At 39.0% G+C, this 22401-nt stretch overlaps 1 protein-coding gene across 5 annotated transcripts in view; it reads right to left on the bottom strand.

The window, feature by feature from the left end:
* Window positions 1–22401, bottom strand: part of DIP2C (disco interacting protein 2 homolog C) — a 307518-nt gene that overhangs the window by 7326 nt on the left and 277791 nt on the right. For all 5 annotated transcript variants that reach the window (XM_021528799.3, XM_021528801.2, XM_021528802.3 and 2 more), the window contains 5 exons: window positions 21047–21108; window positions 4846–4903; window positions 3798–3872; window positions 2701–2875; window positions 842–965 (listed from right to left, as the gene is read on the bottom strand). In XM_021528799.3, the coding sequence (XP_021384474.1) occupies window positions 842–965; window positions 2701–2875; window positions 3798–3872; window positions 4846–4903; window positions 21047–21108 (494 nt within the window). The remainder of the gene's footprint in view (window positions 1–841; window positions 966–2700; window positions 2876–3797; window positions 3873–4845; window positions 4904–21046; window positions 21109–22401) is intronic.

Here is a 22401-nt window from a genome sequence, read left to right as displayed (position 1 = left end):
GCACAGAACACAGCTCCCTGTGTAATGCCTGTCTAGCACAAGACTATTCCAGCAGTGATGATGCTCAAGGGAGGAGGCAATAAGGCAAAACCTCAGTTACAGTCAGCCAAGCAACTAATTGTATTCATTTTAACTGATATTTAAGAAAAAAGCAAAGTCTTTTACTAAAGACCAGTTCAGCTGCTGTGCTTCATTCATTATTAAGCTTCCTGCTCCAGGCCACATCTCTGCAATGAGGATTGAAAAGAAAAATGCACTAAATTGTTCTGGCTATTGCAACAGATTCATTTTGGTTGAAAGGTGAATAGCTGAGCTGTGGTTGTACCAAAACAAAACAACTACCTGACTGAGTCTTCTGATGCAAGAATAATGAAAAGCAATTTGTGCTCACGTTGGACTCAAGAAATTATTTCCTGCTGTGTCCAACTGAGGATGATACATTGATTAAGATAACATTATTATTAACTAATTGATTTACTGCTTCAATTTCCATTGTGACCTTGATTTGATCACTGCTTCATTTTTTAATAACCAATTCAAAAATAATAGTGCGTTCACTAATAAAATTTATTAGTGTGTTCATTTATTTGAAATGTTTGCTTGCTTACTCCTTAAAAAAAAAAAAAAAATATACTGAATGAACCTATCCAAAATCAGTCCTTTCTGATTAAATCTGTTTGTGAAAAGTTTCATCCTAAGGACACATTTGCAGCTGGGTTATAAATCCTGTGACCATCCTGACTGGCCATTTCCTGGATCAATTGCAATATCCAAGGAAAAAACCCAGACATTATAGATATTTCAGCTTTTTATAAGGGCCCTGGTGTTATATAATCCTTACCATTCTGTGATGCTCTTGTGTGCTCTAATGACAGAGGTTTCGATATCGATCGGGTGGTACCTCATCCCTCGCAATTCCATGGCTTCATCTAATGCACCCACCACATAAAGTGCATCATGGCGTTCTGGGGGAAGGGATTGAAAAAAAGAGAAAGATTCTACTCTCCAGTACATTAAATTATAGAAATGTTCACATTAAGAATTAAGTAAAATAAGTACAACATAAGTTATCCTCGAATTTCTGAAACCCCGAAGTGATTTCCGAACTAATGAGCATTTTCCATTACTAAAGTGCAATGCAGAGCAGAAACCAGAAGAAAGGAAGTCCAAAACACTATTCCCATTTGAAAAAAACAAAGGCAGAAATCTTTATCCAAAGACAGTGGCAGAATTCCTGATTTTCTTCCAGGTGGAGGCAGAACACATTCTTTTTTTTTAAGGCACTCTGAATAGAAAATAGGTTCCTTGTTTCTCTCTGTTTTTTCAAAGAGAAAGAATAGATTTGATCCTGACAGTGTGGCTGATGTTCTTCCAATTGATTTGAGATGGTCACTACAGATACTTTTAATCTATTACAAAGGTGTTTAGCAATAAACTAAAAATATGCTATAGCTAGATTGTAAATTGCTTATTCTGGTAACTTAGGCATAACACTTTTATAGCCCACATTTTTTACTTACTGAAGAAATAAATTAGGCTGAAATCACATGTTTTAAAAGATACTAGGCTGAAAGTAAACTATTACATGCTAGTCATAAAAAGATATTTGCTAAAAAACTTAAAAGCAGATAACTGACTCTTTTTATACTAATTTGGATAGTTGTGTGGTGGTATTATAATGACAATATGAGGTCTACCTAATAAAGAGCTGAGAGCTTTCTGCAGGAGGAGCTAAAAGTAGGAGAATGGAGCAACTGTTTGCTAGGAGAATACCTAAGCCATTTGACTGCTTAAATTCCAATATCTTCAGAGAATCCTGAGTTTTCTCAGGGTTGGGTTATCATTATGAAATGAAAAAAGGCTGTGCAACCCAAAGTAAATCTATTCAGAAGGTGCCATTATAAGGACACAGCAGCAGGCCTAATCCACAGGGATTACTGATATGTTTTCAGATTTGATGAATTCTTTCTTGGCTGAATAGCAGCTATTCCAATGGCCCTGGGATCACTCCTGGAGGTGTTCACAGCATTGCTGGAAACCCTGCCTGGCCAACAGCCTCCCCTGGCCAGCTCAGCCACAGCCACTCATGGCACTGTGCTCCTCAAAAATCACAGAAAAAAACCCATTTTCCCAAGCACTGACATTGTGTGCCTGGCAGCACTGGTTCACTTGAATGTGTACAAGAGACAAGGAACATCATTAAAACAAGTAAGGGAGTCTTGTACCTTCCCAACAAAAACCCAAACACTCTGTAGCTTCTGTTGCAGGCTATTGCTTGTGTTACATTTCAGTACCCAGCCCTCTGGGGTAAAACAGGAAAATCTGAGGAATGGACAGATTCTGTGATTAGGTTTATAACAGAGCTGGTGGTCAGAGGAGGGACAGGGCTCAGACTCCCACCAGGCTTTTTCCACCTTCACAAATGCATTCCTGGGAACTGCCAGAGTAAATGATGGCAGTTTCATCTGTATTTCTCATTTTTCAGGCTGAAGCACTGGGTATGTTAACAGTGCCAAAAGGTCACTGGTGGAGGGGATTTATAGTACCTGAGGTACAACAAAGGAAAAGCAACTATTTCAGTAGTGAAACCTTGCCCTCTGATTTATTTTCTGATTATTTAAATTAAGGGTTTCTTTGCAGTTTTACAGGTTTCACAGACAAAGCGTGTTGCGTAGACCTCGATGATGAGAAACCTCTTACCTCCATTTGCATCTGTGAGTTCTGTTCTTCTCAGGAACCCCAGATAACCAGTTCTTGCCCAAATAGTCTGTGTATCTCCAAAGCTGAGTCTTGAGTTAAAATGATCTGATTGCAAAGATTCATCTCCATAGATGGTAAAATACCCACTGGCGTTGTGAGTGCTGTGAACCCATATCTAAGTTAAAAGCAATTATACTGGTATTAATTAAAGTAGCTTTTGAGAATGAAGCATTATTGAAAATTCTTGATGCAAATATTTTTAGTATAGCTAGATAATACTAAAAATGTCTTTTACCACTGTTTCTGAACCCATAACTGACCCAGTTCTAGCACAGAGACCCAAATCTATTTTTGTTGAAGTTGCTGGACAGCTCTGAGCCCAGCATGTTGCTCACTCCTGGTTCAGTGTATTTACCCCAGAAAAGCATCCTCCATGAACACCAGACAGATAGATTATTTTAAAGGGTGAGGCCAGGGACCTTCACCTATGGAGAAGGATTCATTCCATCAAACTTGAAGCATCATGGAAGTTTTTACAATTTCAAATTAATGAACTCTTACAGAAACTCACAAATTAGACTGTGGTTTTAATTATGATCAAACATGTTCTTCATTATGTTAACTAGATTTTTAACTGCTTGAAAATAACATATTTTTTTCCTCAGTCTAGAAACATAAAATAAATTTGAAAAACACATAGTCTTGCTCAACTCATTTAATGAGAGTACCTCAGTGCAATGAGGCACAATGATTATGGAGAGCAGAAAAAGGAAACCATCTAGCTGAAATGAGACTAATCTATAAACTTACTTTTCATGTAAGCTTCCACCAGAATTAGTGACGCACCAAGTATATAGTTAGGAAAAGCCTTTTTTTTTTTTTTTACTTGAGGTATTAATATTTAGAAATAATTTACTAACAATTTTAATAATGACAAAAATATCAAGATCCACACTTTATATGATCAGTAGAATTCACTATTTTCTAAACTGGGAATTTGATAAGATGTATCATAGAAAATCCTTAGCATGTACAACAATAGCTTTGTCTCTGCAATTTAGTTCAGAGCATACAAACTTCAGGTTCTCATGACTCACCTCACCAAGATGAGAATCTCCCAAGGGTCCCTTTGTTTCTGGATTAGCAATAATGATACGTACTCCTGGGAGGATCTATTGAAAGAAAATTGAGGCAGTAAGAAAGCAGGTACCACCTTACGCTACTTCATGCTGATGCTTTGTACCCAAAGTACCTTCATTACAAATTATAATAAATACTTAAAAATCCCTAAAAAGTTAGACTTATAGTGCAAGAAATACAAAACAGTCTTTAGATATGATAAATTATGAGATAATTGGGAAATATGACAAAACTGCTTCTCTTTGTGAATGCTGTTCCATCAATAAACCCTCTCAGAAATCAAATGTTCACTTGCAGAACAAAAGTCTGACCAAATGGCCCCTGCCTCTATGAGAATACACAGAAGGATAGGAAAACTCCAATGGGTTTTCCTTTGGCCTAAAACAAGGAGAAAGCCAAAGGCATCATGCAATCTCCCAGAACAATGACCTGCCAAAGCCCTCATGTAATGGGCATTCAGCAACTACAGAGGTGGATGTTGAGCCCTAGAATAGAAAAGGGAGTATCCTCTGACCATGAACGTCTGCAAAGCTCTGGACAGAAGCCTTTAGGTGAGCACCCAGAGCACCCAGAGCTGCCCCTTTGTCCTCCCCCTGTCCCCAGAGCCATGCCCCTGCAGGGACAGTCCCTCTGCCTGTCAGCACAGTGTTGGTCATCTCACACCAGCTCCCACTGCAGGTGGGTTCCACATCGATGGCACTGCCTGCACCAGCACCACATTTGTCAGCTGCTTCAAGAATGACACGTAGGGGATGACAAACCTTCTTTTTGAATAAAAGAAGGAATTGATTTCTGCATAAAAGAGCAAGGTACAGGTTCTGAGAGAGCAGTAATGCATCAGTTACTGCCATCATGCTGTAACCTCACCAGTAAAGGAAGGACATCAATCTGCACAGTTAATAGCACCTTGCCCAGTATCACATCCATGTAAAAATGAAAAGAAATGGATATTTACTGAAAAGATTGACCATAAAAGTTAGACTTAAATCTTCTTTCAGTACTTACTTTTCCAGACTCCATGAGAGGCAAGCTATGTGGAGATCCTCTTTCGACTAAACGAACTCTGTAAAATAATATGTATAATACATGGTTGTGTTTATTTGCTTTTCATTAACATTTATTTCTAAAAGGAATGGTTAATGGTTGCAGAGTTTAATGTTATTTTTGGAAGAGTTGAAGCATATATCCTGTTATGTGGAACATAATCCGACCAAATATGTAATATTAGTCAAAACTTATGGAGGGAAAATAAGAAAAAAAACTATGTTTGTGAACTTCTTCTAAAATAATAAATTCTCCAAATGTAGTTGGTGCCTTCTATTTGTTTTTGATTGACTTTTGTAAATGTAATTCTACACACAAATTTATTCATGACAAGAGGGATCTAAAATATTGATTTCCCACAAGAATGTCATAAAAGCCAGGGCACAGACACAAAAGCATGTGAGCTGAGTGAGCAACCACATTCCACAAGTAACTGACAGCTAAAATCAAAATCATATCAAAATAACTCATAACCTGGCCTCAGCTTCAAATCTGCATTTGCAATCTTGTAATTATTTTCAATGGACAGTGGTTGATAAACATTTTAATATTAAAAAAAAAAATCATTACATGAAAAATGTTATTACTGCTGAGATCAGATCCATTCTCAGAGTGCGACTTTCTGGTTCTCTCTTCTTTTATTAGATAACTTATTTCCCCGCTAAGTGAACTGGAATGTCATCTCTCCTTCAGTGATATCATGGTCTGGAAGGAAATTTCTCATTTAACCTTAGGTTAGAATGAAAGAGACTCCCAAGTTCTCAAAGAGCTGATGATCTTAGCTAGTACATGGCAAAGAAAATTTGGTATCATCTAGTTATTCCTGCATCCTAAGTAACTTAAAATTTCTAGCAACCATGAAAACCTTAAACTTCCCACTCCTGAACAATATCCATAATCCACTTAACCAAGCTAAATCTGGACTTGTGTCTGAAGAGCTGTTCTTACCTCTTTCCTCCCCCCAGCTCTGGGCACCAGAAAGACAAAACCCCACAATACAAAATGCCTAAAAGCAAACCATGTAAAGGGTAAAGATGAAGTGTCAGAAGACAAGAAAACAGACAGGAGCAGATGGATAGAGAGCTGGATCCCATTAAGCTAAGCATAAAATTGAGTCTATTAGGAGCAGTCACAATAGATCTTTTTCTGACTGTTTTGAGGTCTTTTTATAGACAGAGCATCACAGTGCTTAGTTTGGGAAAGGAGGGTTGAGACACAGAGACTCCTCAGCTAGAGGTCCCTTTGGAGAACAAAGCTTTGGCAAGTTCAGACCCCAAGCAGAAAGGAGATGGAAAAAGATTTTTTTTTTTTTTTTCTCTTTTATTTCCCCCCCCCCCCCCCCCCCCATCTCTTTGCTCCAATCCAACAGTCTTCTATAAAAGGTGAGACTCTTGAGGTCAAGGCAGGAATAGTGAATAGTGTTTTATCTGCAGTTCTGGGAAGTCTCTCAACCTTGATGAATGGGGCAGGGCTAAGCCCTGAGATATTGCACATCAGTGTGAACAGCTCCTCTCACTAACAGAAAGATACAACCCAAACACTAAGGAATTTCAGACCTTTTTTCCAAGTTGTGTTGAGAGGAAAATGATGTAAAGTGCTCTACAAGGGGTACTGTCTTGGAGCAGGCACAGTTGGGCAGCTGCACCTGTTACACTACAAGGTGTGTAACAAGAAACACTTTTCAACACTTGTTCAACTGCTACTAAACTTCCAGACCAAGCCTAAAGCCCTAATTACCCCCTCTGTGTGTTACATTGATGTTATACTGCCCTTGTTTACACTGCTGTGTTACATGTATAACACATCTGTGTTTTCAACATTTCCAGCTGAGCCTCCCACCAGCTGAAAAGTCACCACTGGATTGATGGCAAAAGCAGTGAAGTTACAGCATCCAATTGTCCATCCAGGGACACAGACACAGGGAAGCAGAAAGCCAGACCATGGGAGCCTCTCTAGAATGTGTGTGTGCAAAATGAGTGCTGCTCTGTAAAGGGTACATCTACATCAGCCACACTTGTGGCAGCAAATGGCAACCAACTGGCACACAACCACACAAATGACAGCCAAATCATAAGTATTTAGGAGTATTCAGCAAGGGTTTTAAAAATAACTCTGTATATATTGAAATGAAATAAAATATTGCAAAAATCAGTTGCTACTAATGCCTATATATTTCTGCCTTCGTACATATATATATTTGTTCTGTAAAATCCATATTAGTCTAGAAATAGAGGATGCCTTTAACTGAGTTCTTTCAAACAACTGACATCCCCAATCTTTCAATGGGTATTTGCAGACAGGTAGCTACTCTTGGGAAAAATAGTCATCATCTCACCCACTTGGTACTTCTTTCAACAGAGTTATTTTACCTATTATTTACAAGCATTTGTGAAATTGAGAAAATATTGGAAAAAAGACAATTGAGAAAATCTCAGCCACAAGCACTGTTAAGAGTGATGGTGTAACAAAGGTCAGGAAGCACTTTATGTAATTTAAGATAGGTTTAAAGAGAATTCTATTTGGATAACAGTAGAAAAAAACCTCCAGGGCAGGAAGTTTATGTCAGAACTGTCCAGCTGCCTAGAGATACTGTGGCCTTTGCTCCCATCCTGTCATTAAGACATGCCTCTATGAAGTGTTGCTGAACTACAGGCAATAGCAAAAATCACAAATAATAAAGCAACACATTCCATAGTCAATGGTGTGACTACTGGAAATGAATCAACAGTGATAAATGTGACAATCCTTTCTTTGCTTTCAGCACCTGTGCTTCCCATCTTGTTCTTATTATCACTGGCATATTCTTCTAGTTCCCTTTTCCACCTGTTTCATTTAACCTTGCCTGATTTTTTAGCACTTGGTGATCCACAGAAGGTGCAATTTCTCACTTTCCAGCTCTGTTAAACTTCTCCCACTCTGTGCTTCCCACCTCACATCCCTACAGAGTTTTCATGGCACTGCACTAAACATAGAAATGGCATTTCCTGGAGGTTTTCTGTGAGGGCTCTCTTAGCACCCAAAACCTTGGATCCCTTTTTAAAAAGTTTCTGCTAAGCTCACAATTAATTGGGGAACACACCGTTAAACTTCTAACAAGACAAAAAAAATATTTTTCAAGATATTAAAAAAAAAAGATACTTCAAAAAGATAAAAGTAAAACATGAGATTCTGATGTTAGCAACTCTCATGCACATTCCTAATTTTAAGTGCTTAATAGTCATTAACTCTACTGTGACTAGATACTGTGAATAAATTATGGGCATTAGGCAATAATTTTTAAAATTAGTTTTATTGTGCCTCAGCATAAAATAATTCAATTGTTCCCACTTTTCTTCAAGAGATTTCCCTTTTTCCGCTGACAAATGCAGACACAATTGAAAACTTCTTTGCTTCCCTCTTAAGCAAACTGCATCACTATCCAGGCTGCTCTGGTAGGCAAACTAAAAATGCAGAGCACAGGGCCCATCAGACCCTTAAAAACAACACCTCTGAATTACCCAGACGATGCTGGCAAAGAAGTACACGGCTCCTTGCAGCCTCCTTGGGACAATGACAGCAAACCCTCTCCAAATTCACACATAATCTCAACCCGCTCCCAGGCAGTGCAGGTCCAGGAAGGGCAAGTCCTGTTTCTCAGCAGTGCTCCAGAGTTCTTTGTTGGGAATGAAAACAATCTCTTACAAAGTGAGCACAGAGCCTTCCTGCTGTTTTCTTCTGCCGCCGAGTCTTGCTGGGAAGGGCAGAGGAGAACGTGGCAATAGAGCCAGACTGGGCAAAGAGCCTGAAAATCAAGTGGATGGGAGAAAACATGCTGCCCTTGGGTGTGAAAGATACTTTTGCACCTTCTGGTGGTTTGCAGCCAAGCTGAGAGGGAAAACATAAATGAGCCACACAATGTAGGGCAGACACAGGGTTTCTCCCCCACTAAAATATCTGATTGGAGGAGGGTGACAGAAGATGTTTAAGAATTGTTTTACTGTTGCAAAGGTATAACCAGGGATGATACACTATGAAACTGTAGTATTTACACAGAATTGTATAAAGAGTATATTTTTCACAACTTTTTTAGTCTAGCTCCTAAGAACATTTTCTTAAAAAATTCTCTGACTGGAGCTGTAGAGTTGAGAAAACTGTTTCAAAGTCTGGTTCTTGGGATTTAATGGGGAATGCAGCTACACCCCCAGAATGTTCCAACTTTTTTTCTTGTTGCAATTTAATACATTGAACATATTTCTTCTTCTTTAAATCAAACACTTACTGTAGAAAAGTAGGACTGAAATCTGACTTCAGAACAGGAACTGGGCAGCTATAACTAACCAGGCACTGCAATCACTGTGCAGCAAATGGATATCAAAATGCATCAACAATGTCTTTCTGCCCAAGTATCTTTCATGAAACTGAAAATTTTGTTTATGCTCCATTTTAGATCTGGTTCATTTGGTGATGAAAACTCTCCAAAATACACTGCACAGCTTGCTGCTGCTCCACACTAATCAGAGAGTTTGTCAGCAGAGCTATTAACTCTTGCTTTGGGAATCTGCAGGGGTTGGCACATGCAGAGAGTAGTACTAAGAAAGACAATAGTGCCAAAACTGGGCAATCCTTCAGAGCTGGCTGTGCTGCTGCTCAGAGAAAGAGTTTGGATTCTGTGATTCTAATAGAGATGGAAAGAAGCTATGAGGTCATCCAAGTCTTGCTCCCTGCCAAGAAAAGACTGCTCCCTGCAGTGCACTTTTGAGTGCTTTGCCTGCTTCTGTTAGAATATTTCAAATGATGGGGCTTCTTCCACTTCCTTTCAGGGCTTATTTCTGAGCTGAATTTATTTCAAATCCAGGAACCTGTGTCACTCTGTGATGCTTGGCATGAACCAATCTCAGCTTCCTCTTATTATTTCTATCTCTCCATGTCCAACTCAAAGGAGCTTTTCCCCAGTGCCCCTGTTCTTTTGCAATATAACTCAGCTGAAGAGATTGCCTTTTACCCTACCACTTGGCCAAGCCCCACATCTTGAACTTTTTTCTTTCCTTTATAGCCATTTCCTCAAGCTGAGCCATGGTAATTGCTCTCTTCCTCCTTGCCTGTGTGCCAGCATCTTCTGTCAGCCAGGCTTGGGCACTCACATCATCTCCAGCTCTGATTTCCCTGCCTCTCCCACCAACCCTTTCTCCTGTCTGGAGCAGCTCTCACCCCATGTCACTTCACAGGCATGCCAGCTTGGAAGCCCAACTCTTTGGGCTCTTTCACACCAGCTATTTTGCACTCTGATTTCTTTCAGCATCTGTTCTTGGATGCTGCCACTCTTGAAAACCTTCAGCAACAAAGCCTAGAGGAAACCAAATAGGATGTGATGAAAATATAACCCAATGTATTTAAGCCCCCTCCTTGCCCACAGTCTTTCTGTAGCAGAAAGAAACAGACAGTGCTCTCTGGTTTCATTCCAGCCCTATTTCTTACGTTTACCTACTGAACATCATCTTACATCAAAAGTTAAGCTTGTGAGGGAAAAGGAGATATTTTCCTATCCTGCAAGACATTGATGTTTTAAATTTTTTTCTGTATTAAACTGGAACAAAGGAGTTAAATATGTACAGAAGTTGTAAATGGAATCTTAAAAAAAACATGTGGTAGGTCAGAAAAAGAGGTTATTTATGGTCAATATTTCAGGGCATTTTGTTTTGCTTTGAAATTAAATTAGTTAACTCTCCAAACTGAAAATTATTTCTCTGACATCATGAGAAAAATTAAAGACTTAAGGTGTTTTGACCACTTTGAAAACTCTTTTTCCTTAAGCTGAAAGGATCTGCCCAAACTGACTCTTCTGAATTCAACACAATGGTCTTTTACAGTGAAAAAAAGGCCAACTACCTAATTCATTAGAAACTGTAACCAAAACCAAATTGCAAGGCATTTAATGTCATAGACCTTTTATGTGGCTACATCCAGAGCACAGAGACTTCCCAGTTCTGACTCCAATAATTAAGAACTACTGCCATCAACAACACTTTTCAGAGATACATCCAGGTTCAGTCTGAGATGGTGCTTGGGTAAGACTTCTGGTGGGAAAGGGCTGGTGCAGCCTCTTCTCATTCTCTACAGTTAAAAGAAGGATGGGCACTGTAGGTAACAGTGGGATCCTGGACTGGGTCAGGCCTTTTTGACACTCAAGACTGCCAGTGCATTTTCTTTTTACTCAAATAATAAAATGTTTCTATGTAAACGATTCCAGAATTAATAAGTCAATGAGCTCATGCAGCAAAAAAAATGGAAATATGGATCAAAGAACATAAGCTCTGCCTTCCAAAATGACAGGCAAGTTCAAATAGCAAATCAGAAAAGTAGGAAAATTGCACAGCTGCACTTAGGCTGAAGGGAAACTGTAGATAATGAAGATGTTTTCTTCCTGCATCATCCTCGTTTCCTCAGAGCAGATTTTCTCCTATCACATGATATATTCAAATAATGGATAAATACAACTGAGAGTGATAAAAGGCTTTGGGCTTTAGGCAAACTTTAACAAACTGAATGAACAACCATTAAACTTTCTGTATGCTCAGGACATATTTTAATCCTGTTAATTTGATGATCAACAAGAATTAGTACTAAATCATTTCCTTTAATGCGAAGGAATCATTCACTATAAACCTAAATTACACTTCATGTGCCAAATTCCCTGAGGCCAAAAACTAAGAGCTTCCAATCCTTTAGATGGCTGGACAAAGAAGCAGAAAAAGCTACACAATGATTTAAGACAGTTCAGAAAGCTGGAAACAAATCAATATGTAGGAACCCTGGTTCAGGAAGGGAACACTCAAAGCTTCACATATTAAAAAAGTAATAGCAATTTTATCATAAAAGATTATGGGAATATATAAAAAAGGTAAGGCATGATTTGCTTTCAGCTTTGAAGTACTTTAAAATGTTCAGCTGCCATCTCACATTAAATTTGTTTAAATTAACTTTACACATTGTTTAAAGAACAGCATAGAACTATTTCAAGAGAATGCAGTGGAGCAGGACTCTGGAGAATCTGGTCTCCCACCTTGTCCCTCGAGCACCATCAGGTACAGCATCACCTTTCTCTGTGCTTCGGGTTCAGCTTTGCAAAACCAGGCATGAAGCTGCTCGCAGCTGTTATCTTTTTACTCAGATTACAAATCTCCCAGGACATGGTGTTTATTACTAATTGTTTTTACAGCACTTTTCATAATAACAGTTGAGATCTGACAATTCTGTTTAATGCAATATGCTTTTTCTATTTTGTAACCCTTTGTCTTCCTAGTCCTAATCTCTAAAGAGATTTCATATACAGGGAAAAATTTAATTATAATAAACTTGAGATAATGGAATTAGCTTATTTGTTGTTAACAAATGCTAGAAATTATTTTAACATTGTTAATAAAATATTCACATTCTACATTCTCACAATGTAATCAAAGGTGGAGTTTCTGAAATCAAGTAATTTTCTTTAACCTGTCCCCTTCTCTTTCTATAACCTCCAAATTTCCCACCCATTAGCTAGCTCACCCTGCATTTTTGGGAAAGAATCTACATAAAGTTCTCCTTAACAACAACAAGAGATGGAACACCAAGACATGAAGCTATTTTCTCGGTTCAATGAAAACTGCAGATGAGCACTCAGAAGGAAAGGTCAGTGGTGCCATGAGCAGCAGTGCCTTGTACACCTGCAGGCACTGAAAAGGGACTGTCCTGTCACAGGAGACTCACTGAGAACTGTGGCTGAGCTTCTTCAGACTCTGCTTATGCAAGTTCATCTCCTGCTTACAGACACTTCCACTATATGCCATAGTAAAAAGGACAAGTTAGGCTTGAAGCAACATATTAAGATCCATTGATAGGAGCCATTTAAGAGGGTATTACATCTCTAACCAAATTAGTGTTGTATCCTTATATAAATAAAGAATGCTTTTACTATTCAGAGTTCTCCTTCCCAAGCCTAACCATTCCTACAGCTTTCCTTCAGCCAAAGATTTCACTGACAACAGGAGCCAAATGAGTGCCTGAGGCTGGCAAGCTGGAGTGGATCCCAAGGGTGACAGAGCCCATTTCCAGGGGTAACTGGCAGCACAACACCCTGTGCTGAATAATCTGTCACAAAAACATGACAGTGTGTGGCATGGCAAAAGCCCTGTTCTCCTGCAAAGGCTGGCAAGAGAAGAGGGGAATGGAAAGGGGGATGGAGAGCATCAGCTCCTATAGCACAGCACAGTCTGTGGCTAGAGCTGCAGAAGCTACAAAGCCTTGTTCCAAATCTCACATATATTCATTATTTGCCCTTCCAAAGCAGATGCCTTGTGAAGTGCCCTCTAAGGCAGCAGTGTGGGAAAGCAGCATATTTTCCTCCACTGCTGAAACAGCAAATGTGATCAGCTATGCTGATCACTTGGCACTTTTAAAGAATCAGTGTTTAGCACTCCATTAAGACCATATACTAAAATGAAGGAAAGCAAATTGTTTCAGAATATGCTAGCTATAAAAATCAAATACATATATACAATACTTCTTACTTGCATAAAACATGGAAGAATCAAAATTCCATTTTATTAAGACATTCCTGTAACAGTACAGCTAGACTCATGGCAAAGTCTGGGAGACAGAAAGAAGTATGGCTTTTAGGTAACAAAAAAATGAAGTTTTTTTAAATATATCTTCCTCAGAAATCTGAGCAGGCAGCTTGTTTTATCTATTTCCAACTTCCATGAGAAGCATGATTGAAAGAGAAGGACCTGTAACACCAAAGAATCTCAGCACACTTGGAAATGGGAAATCTTTTTTTTAATAGTGTCAGAGACTCTTCAGGAATAAATTTGTTGGTGTATTTTAATAAGTTGGAAATCGAATAAGCAGTGAAATTCCCAATAATTTAACTGAAATTTTATCATTTCAGTGAAATTGTAGTTACACTCAAAACTGCTTTTTAAAACAAAAATGGAACCATTTTCAATCTAGTTCTTTTACTCACACTGGAAGAATGACATGCAAATGCTACTTGCAAACAATAACACAATAACTGTACAACTGCAGTACACCCACCTTCCTGGAAAGCTACAGCTTTTTGTCTTCCCTTTGTCTCTGTCTTACTTGGTACACAGGACAGTATTCTCTTTCCTCTAAGCCATCCACAGAAATACAACTGGAACTTCTTGATTTGTAGTTAAACTATGCTAAACCACATCCTCTCTCAAAAAACATATTTGGAGCCAACTCTTCTTGTCCTGTTCCACTAAACTCATGATATGCTTTTCTTTTGAAGATGATTTTATCAAAGAAGAAATGGGTTTGCATCAAGGGAGGAAATACTTCAGTGACAAGTAATCTTGCCTGAGAAAGCACAAAAATTACTTTGTAGGGCTCTCTCCCCCCTTTAGTTCTTGGACATTTCTCCTTTTCTTTTGCCCTGAACAGAAGTCATGTTATGCCTGGAAACATGAGGCATCTTTAAAAGGTACATTTACAAATTTGCTTTTAACTCTGGATTCTCATGGGTAAAGAGTACAATTTCTTCAGCAATATTTGCTCCTCTTCAGTTTCCCAGACCATCAACTTTATTCCTAATCACTGACTATTCAGTGCAAGGAGATTAAACAAGTTGGTCTCCTGATGCAATCAGAACAGCAAGACAGAACCTTTCCTCATCTCTAGACAAACTGGGAGTTCTCTGAGCCAGATTTGAAAGTGTTCACATGATGCTTATCAGCACAAATTAACTTTTCTTTCTGGGAGATTTGTTTCCCATAGATCAGAAACAACACCAAGGGGATTTTTGAGACAGCAGTGTTTGCATGGCAGAAAGAAAACACAATACTGCTAAGAGAACAAGGCTGTATCTTCTTCTGAGAAAAAACATGAAGAAGAAGGAGGGTTTTGCCAGTACCATGACAAACAGCTTATACTCACAAATAAGATTCTTAAAGCTAATAGGCAGAATGCCTAAAAGCCAGGCAGATCTACAAAGACTCCTGAAAACCAAACTGTATCATTTCTTTTTGTACTTAAATCTTTGAGGGACTCGGGTTTTACTTTAAAGACCTCAGGCCCTTCTCTCAGCTGAGTTACTTCTACTGACTCCATAGGGGTGCAAATCTTTTCACTTTCATGAAAAAACTATTTCTGTATAACAGAAAAAAATCCAGACAGCGAAAGCAACAGACAATTACAAAAAATTATGGGTGATGTGTGGAACTTGGAATTGGAGCCACCCATATGTGAATGTCCCTGAGGCTCAGGGTGACAGAACTGGCACTGCTGGAGGTAGCACTTGACAATTCCGTTGGCAAAATGAGCTTATTGTGTCCAAAGCACTCAGGACAATGACATGGGGGGTCTGTTTTGAACAGTTTACCAGGTACGTGGAACTTTACACCTTAAAACAACCCATGTCCTCTGCCTACGGCATCTCACTGCAAGGGAAACACTGGCTGGCTGTCACAGAGGGTAGTTATGGATTTTAACCACCCCTTTGGACCCCACACAGTGAAGAGCTGAGGACTTTAATTTTCTCTAACCTGTGACTGGGCTCCGGATGCTGTAACCCATTGCAGGAGCTGGAAAAGCCCTGCTCCCCCCAGCACCAAGGGAATACTCAAAGCTTCTCTTTTGCTACAATTGGCCAATGGCTTTCAAATCAATTAAATTTGCACAAAAGGTAGCTATTTCACTGTCACTTGCTATTAGCAAGTCTCCTTCTGACACACCTCCCCCTGTCTGTGCTCCCTCCTGTGTGAATATAAAATGGTTCCACTCCACACCGTGACTGTGCTACAGAGCACTGCTGGGGCTACAGCTCAGCTAAAAACTCAGCTAAGGAGTTCTTTTGTGTGGTAACCCTTTAATAAAAGTATTTTTCAGGGTAGATGGAGAAGCGTTTGAGAATAAGGGAAAAAAGCTCCTGTGGCTTTGCTGTTTGGTATTACCCCATACAATGTATATATAACATGAAAGTTTTGGTAAAATGCAGAAAGGATAAACAATCGACAGCCGTAATAAAAGGCTATTTTTCTGCTCCTGCATGAAGTCTGAAATGCTGGAATATATTAAAATGAAGCCAAAGCCTTTACTGCTTTCTTTTGACAGAGCCTGGATTTCAGACTGGGCTCAGTGTATAAGCAATCTATGAAAATAAATCCTAATAACTCTTTTCTCATTTCTTTGAAATGCTACAAGTGTTCCCTTCTTTTCTTGAGAAATGAGATTCAGAATTTCTATTCTGAAAACTCCTTTGTCAGGGAGACAATGTCAGAGCCAAGTCTGAAGGAAGTTCAGAGAACTGTGAATGCTCTTGGAATCCAAAACAAAAAGTAAGACTTGCTTATTATTGTTAGTACAACACACAAATAACCTCCTAAGAAATCGAGTCTGCTAATGACAGACTAAGTATATACAAGGTAATTTTTTTAAGAGCTACATTAATTTGCATCACTCCCTGAAGATGTCAGTGGCCACACAGGAAAAGACATGTCTTTTGTACAGCTCCACAGACTGCTTGTTTAATAAAGAGGGTAATAACTTGAACCCACATAGATCTTTGTACTTCTGGTCTGTTTGGCCATATCCCACACCTGGATTTGAGACCCTCTTTGGTGCCAGATGCCTCACCATGTCTGGATATCCCAGCAGCTCACCATTACCTGTAGCTCAAAAGGAGCTAAACCACAAAAGAGTTTAATAAATTAATTTTTCTATCTTTATTACCCTACAGACGTAACTAGATGAAACTAAATAATTTAAAAGATCATTTAATGCACCTATTATTTCACCAAAGGGTATACTGAAGTTTGAAGACAGGATAAGGACATGAGGGAAAGGATGTGTGAAACTAGAGATGACATCAAATAAAACAGAAAACAGTGTTTACCAGCACTGGCTGAAAGTCTTCATTCTTGCCCAGTTTGATGCAAAATGTCAATCCAGTCCAATAAACAGTTTAAATACAATTTGTAGTCAAAATAAGGAGGAACTGTGTATGACAAATGCATGCAAAATGGTATGTAAATCTTTATCAATACATTTGTGACTTGGTTAGTGGCTCTCTCCCCCTGGGAGTCTAAGCCTCCACTACATCAAAGCTCATAAGTTGTCACTATCTGCTACTAAACAAGAAGACTGGTGACATTTTTATCTGCTTTTGGGGGTAGACAGATTGCAATGAATATGTTTCCTTTTACTTTTTTTACCCTTTTAAATATAAACTTCAATATTGAAGTAGATCTTTCCTTGCCCCGCTCAGGGCAGAAAAGAAGTGATTTTTTTTTTTTTTAATGGATAAGATTTTGATATAGAAAAGAATATTAGGATGCAAGGGGATGTTTATCTTTACAGGATTTGCATGAAGCTTCAACTTTAGGAGGAGATCAATAATCTCCCTCAGCTGTCACCAGAGGGATCCTTCAGCTCACTATTTAAAATTTCTGAGACAATTCTCTATAAAACATTTAAAATAGGAAAGGTACAGATACCCAGGAAAAGAAATTCCTACGTGAAAATTTTAAGAAACAATTCAAAGCAGTCAAAATATGTCAATATTTTAAATGTAATTTTATTTCCAATTCATACCTGCTAGTTTCAAATTCAAGGTAATTTCAAAATATGTATTATCAGATTAAAACAGTAACAATTTGAAAACAGTTTTGAATGAGTCTAAAAAGTATGGTTTAGGATGTTTACAAATATATTGAAACATTTGAGAATCCAGCCTGACTTCCTACAGAACACTTGAAAATATTTTTGCCCTGTTGATGGAAAAGAAACATTTATTTTGGTTTAATCTCAGTTTGATGAAATGACTTGTTTTGCCAATAAATAGTTTTTCTGCCAAAAACTAAGCTGCTGTTAAGGATGAAGAAGCTGTGAAAATTTATTTTAATATCAGAAATGTGTTTTTTGCTGGACATTTTATAAACACAAGTACGTATTGTTTTAGAGCAATCCAGATACAAGGAAAGCTTGGGCTTCAAATTTACATCTTTACTTCTACCAAAGGATGCAAAGTTGTAAAAGCCACCATCTTTCAAGTATATGGTATTTGGGCATGATGAGAAAAGGCTCTCTCTCTCACTCTCTCCCTTTTTTTATCTTCCAAGCACTTCTCTGCTTTTAGCATATTCAGGCACCTTGTGCTTAACCACCTGAAAAGCTTTCTGAGGAGTGCATGACCGGTCAAAAATATGATGGAACAGTCTGACAACCAGGCCTTTAGAAGCAGGACAAGAGTATCTATATATTTATCCAATTCATTTTCCTATTTTTTGTGGGGGGTGGGGGAATAAAATGGCTTTCCCAGAGGCAGAGAAATGCAGCAATGAGCTGAGCAGGTGCTCCTGCCCCGAGCTCTGCTGTCCATCCTCCCTGGGGATGCCCTGGGCACGTGGCCATGGCCTGAGCTGCACAGGGAGGCAGCAGCCAGGAGCCTCTGGGCTGTGCTGGGAACCATTAATCCACCTGCTCTGTCCTTTGGACCTGAGTTAACCTCTGTGGTGTCTGTAAACTGCACTGCTCTGCACTGCAGGGGCACATCACCCACCTGGCAGATAACCCAGGACTCTTCTGGTTTTTATTAAAAGCCTCTGTGGGACTTGCCTGTCTTTGCTCACTCTTTTCTCAGGCCATCCTAAAGACATCCCGATTTGTAAAAAATCAGTAAAATGTCAAGTACAGTGATACTGATATCCTGTCACCAACAGCAAGACAGAGCTGTATATTCTTGCTTTTTGTGTTACTCAGATTCCAAAAATAGGTGTCTAATGCCATTTGAGACACCTCAGGGTGCCTGGGACACTTCATAGAACTTGCAAACACAACGTGACTCCATGTGAGATGCTACTTGAGAAGCTGGAGCACCTAGAACTGCATTAGATGCTCACAGCTAGGCAGTCAAACCTTCTTCCAGTGTCAGAACTGATGCCAGTCACTGACCAAGTGACTGCATCCTTTGGTACAAGTTTCCTGAACCTCCAGGTGAGCCCACTACTATGGCCAGTCCCAGCAGCTAAACCTAAGCTGTTAGCTCAGAACCACTCAGGGACACCCACAAAAAAGGTGTTTGAAAACTTCCACCCTGACCTAAGAAGCAAACTCTCCAAATCCAGGGGGAGCTGGGAGGAAAGAAACATCGAGTTAGGTTGAACAACCACCCCTAGATCTCTACACAGATTTTACCTAGCACAGGTATTTTGACCTAAATGCCTACAAGAAAATGACATTTTCATAAGCTGTAAAGTATGCAAGCACGTAATTACCAGATGAGCTTGAAACAGTTGTATTGAAACTGATAATTAATTTTTATGGATGTGAACAGGATTTGAATAATCTCAAAGAGATGAACTACAGCTGTTTTTGAAGCAACTAGAGAATGTTATCATGCCAAGAAAAAAAACATATGTTCAGTCTGTTTTAGACCCTGAAAAATATCTTCTAAAATACAAATTATGAAAACCTTTTTCTCACATTAAGTGTACAGTGTAAAATGTTCACATTGTTGGGGGACTGGCTGGCCTGCCAAGATTCTGTGTGTTCCTACTCTATGGTCTCACAGACATCTACAGGGATCTTTCAGATACTGCTAAGTAATAGGGACATTCAGTTCCACTAAAATGGTTAGAAACAGTAAGTGTGAGGAGACTATGTCAAATAGAGTTGTTTACTCCTTTAATTTATGACCTATTAATCTAATTCCAAATTCTGCAGGACTGGGTAAATGAGGCACAACTTTAAATCATCAAATTAGAATTTGCATTACCACACTATGAGAACCAGCTCTAAAGACATTCTTTCATGTTCTGTAGAACTAGTCACTAAATATAAATTAGCACACTGCAAAGCCTGATCTTGATAATGATGCCTACTTCTCAATGACATGCTAAGGCAGGGAAATAGTATACCCATGGTCTATACAGTTTTCATGAAGAGTAAATCTTAATTCCTCTCTCTAAATGTATTTTTTTTTTATTATTTATAATTTTTACTGACTGTGAATGTTACATTCTCCTTCTATAGAAAAGGTCTTTTTTCTTTTCTGGGTTGAGTACAACCATGGACTCTTGTCTCTACACTACTGCACTTGCTGGGCCAGGAACACCAAATTTCTGTGGCTGGGTAATGCAGACAGTAGTGTCCCACAGGACAGATCAAACCTAAGTGTTATTATTGGAATCACTGTGTGCAAAAGGAATAAAGAAATCATGAGTCAACATCTTGCAGCTCCTTTCTTCTACCTGCCAAACTCCATGTGCAACAAGAAAATACCTACATGTCTATATGACCTAACTACCCCTTGGGTAATTTGGGCCTGCAGTGCCCTGAGGTTTGTATTCTACAAGCTGAACTGGTCACTTTGATAGAGCCAAAGCTGGGGGGCAAATTCTCTGTTAAGCTTTTAAGAAGGATGAAAGAAAAACAACAAACACCCTATTAGGATAATGATTTTTTAAGGGAACCAGGACTCTTAATTAAATGTTCACCTTTTCCAGAGTTCATAGAAAACTTCTTGGTTTGTTACAGTTCTGTAAAGAGACTCATGACCAGAGTATTGGAAAACTGAAATATATGTGCATGGGTATTTTTTAAAATGACACCTGAGATCTCAAGCTTGCCTCCAACCACTAAGTGATAAATTTTATTTTTCACTCCTTGTATACATATCTAACACTCAAGATGGAACTGAAAAATAGATGTGGCTGCAGAATTACAGAATGTGGTTGTTCACTGTGGCTGAAGCAAATAATCCATCCCCTCACAGTCCTGCAGCATTAAGAATTGCAGCAAACCCCACCATGATCTCCTGGCAGGCAAAGAGCTGCCAAGCCAGGAGAAACACCTCTGTGAAGCTAAAAGGCCCAATAGGACTCCAGTTTGTGGGGACTGGCTAGGCTGCATCACCTGAATGCAAGTGTCATGAAATCCTGAAGGCAATAAAGGCAAGGAATCTTGTAACTCATTACTGCAGTGATGTTAGATGCCTCTGTTTTATCCATGGCAAAATTAATTAACCATTATAATGTGTGTGTCTGCTGGGTGTTGTTAGGAGTCAACACAAATTATTTATTATTGCAATGGTTTCCAGGGTCTGTGGGGTGTGCTGTAAGCAGTTTTCTTGATAGAAACTCTGTTAATTGTGTTTATTAGAGAAAAAGAAAAAGGTGGTTCCGACCTGTCATGCCTCAGTGCCCTCATATCAACATACACTGTGGTGGGATCTGGTCCAGATGTTCCCTGTAAACAACAACATCAGCTAATCAGAACATGAGGGCTGGGAGGAGAGAAGAGTTTTTCCCCCCAGATAACCAAACATTTATTTCAGTGCTAATTATGCTAATCAAATGACAAGTTATATTTAAAGTATTCATCAATCAAAGCTCAGCTTTACAGAATCAGAACAAGCACTGGAAAAATACCTACCATCAGGTACTTGTCACCTTGGAGTTCAGAAAAACACCAAGCAGTCAGACTACTTAACCAACACATGTGAACAGAGGTTTTATTTGCTACAAAAGGCCAAGTAATCAGCACATGGATACATACAAAAAATGTTAAACACGTTTTGCCATATAAAGGAAGGCGGAAACTGCTGAGGAGACACAGTTTAATGGCAGAAGCACATGGTCAGGAATGTGAAGCATGGTATACTGAGAGTCTTCCATACATGCAACAGAGAATATACTTGAAGCTAAAGATAGTAAAGGTAGCACGCATGACATTAACCAATCTGGACTGAAGCTCTGTTAAGCAATTATTCTGATCCTTTTCAGTCTTCCACTGCATAATTTAAACCCTTGCTTTATGTCACAATATTTAGTTACTTGAAAAGAGGCAGACTAATTTTAGTTTCCTTTCATGCAGAGATGATGCAGTCTTTAGGCCTTTCCACCCACAGCTTTTCTTCAGTTTTGCAGCCTGCCATGATCTGCCCTTATCCAAAACTTCAAACTCATCACCACTGAACATCATGTGAATTCTCAATGCTCCAGGCTAGGGCTCTCTTCTCTGCTGCAGACCTCATGATACTGCTAAGCACAAAGCTAGAAGAAAAGCACAACTTCATTCTGGAACACTGGCACGTTGGAAATTTCCTTTTCAGCAGAGGAATTCTCCTAAACCTGGTAAACTCCAGATGCACAAACTCCTTTAGCAGTTATTTAGATGTCTACTACTTAAACCAGCAGGCAACATGAACTCCTAGTGATTTCTGTCCCATTTGGGATGCATTGTAGAGTATAATTCTTCACATTAGGAATGTCTAGGGCTAAATTTTACATTTCTGCAATGCTGGCTGATTATTCCACAATTTTTTGAGCACTAAAAGTTGCAACCCAGACCCACAAATAGCCAATTTTTGTATCTATGGGGAAAAAGTGTTACCACTACCAATTGATACTTACTGGACAGGTACTGATCATCACCCACCACCAGAGAACAGCAGTAATAGAGCTGCACATGCATGTTAGCCTCTTTAGCTTGTTATGCACAATACAAGGTACAATATCCTCTCTAACTATTAACGACATG

This window comes from Lonchura striata, chromosome 1, assembly GCF_046129695.1.
Source record: "Lonchura striata isolate bLonStr1 chromosome 1, bLonStr1.mat, whole genome shotgun sequence".
In the NCBI taxonomy this organism is placed as follows: domain Eukaryota; kingdom Metazoa; phylum Chordata; class Aves; order Passeriformes; family Estrildidae; genus Lonchura; species Lonchura striata.
This window is presented reverse-complemented; position numbering and strand designations above follow the sequence as displayed.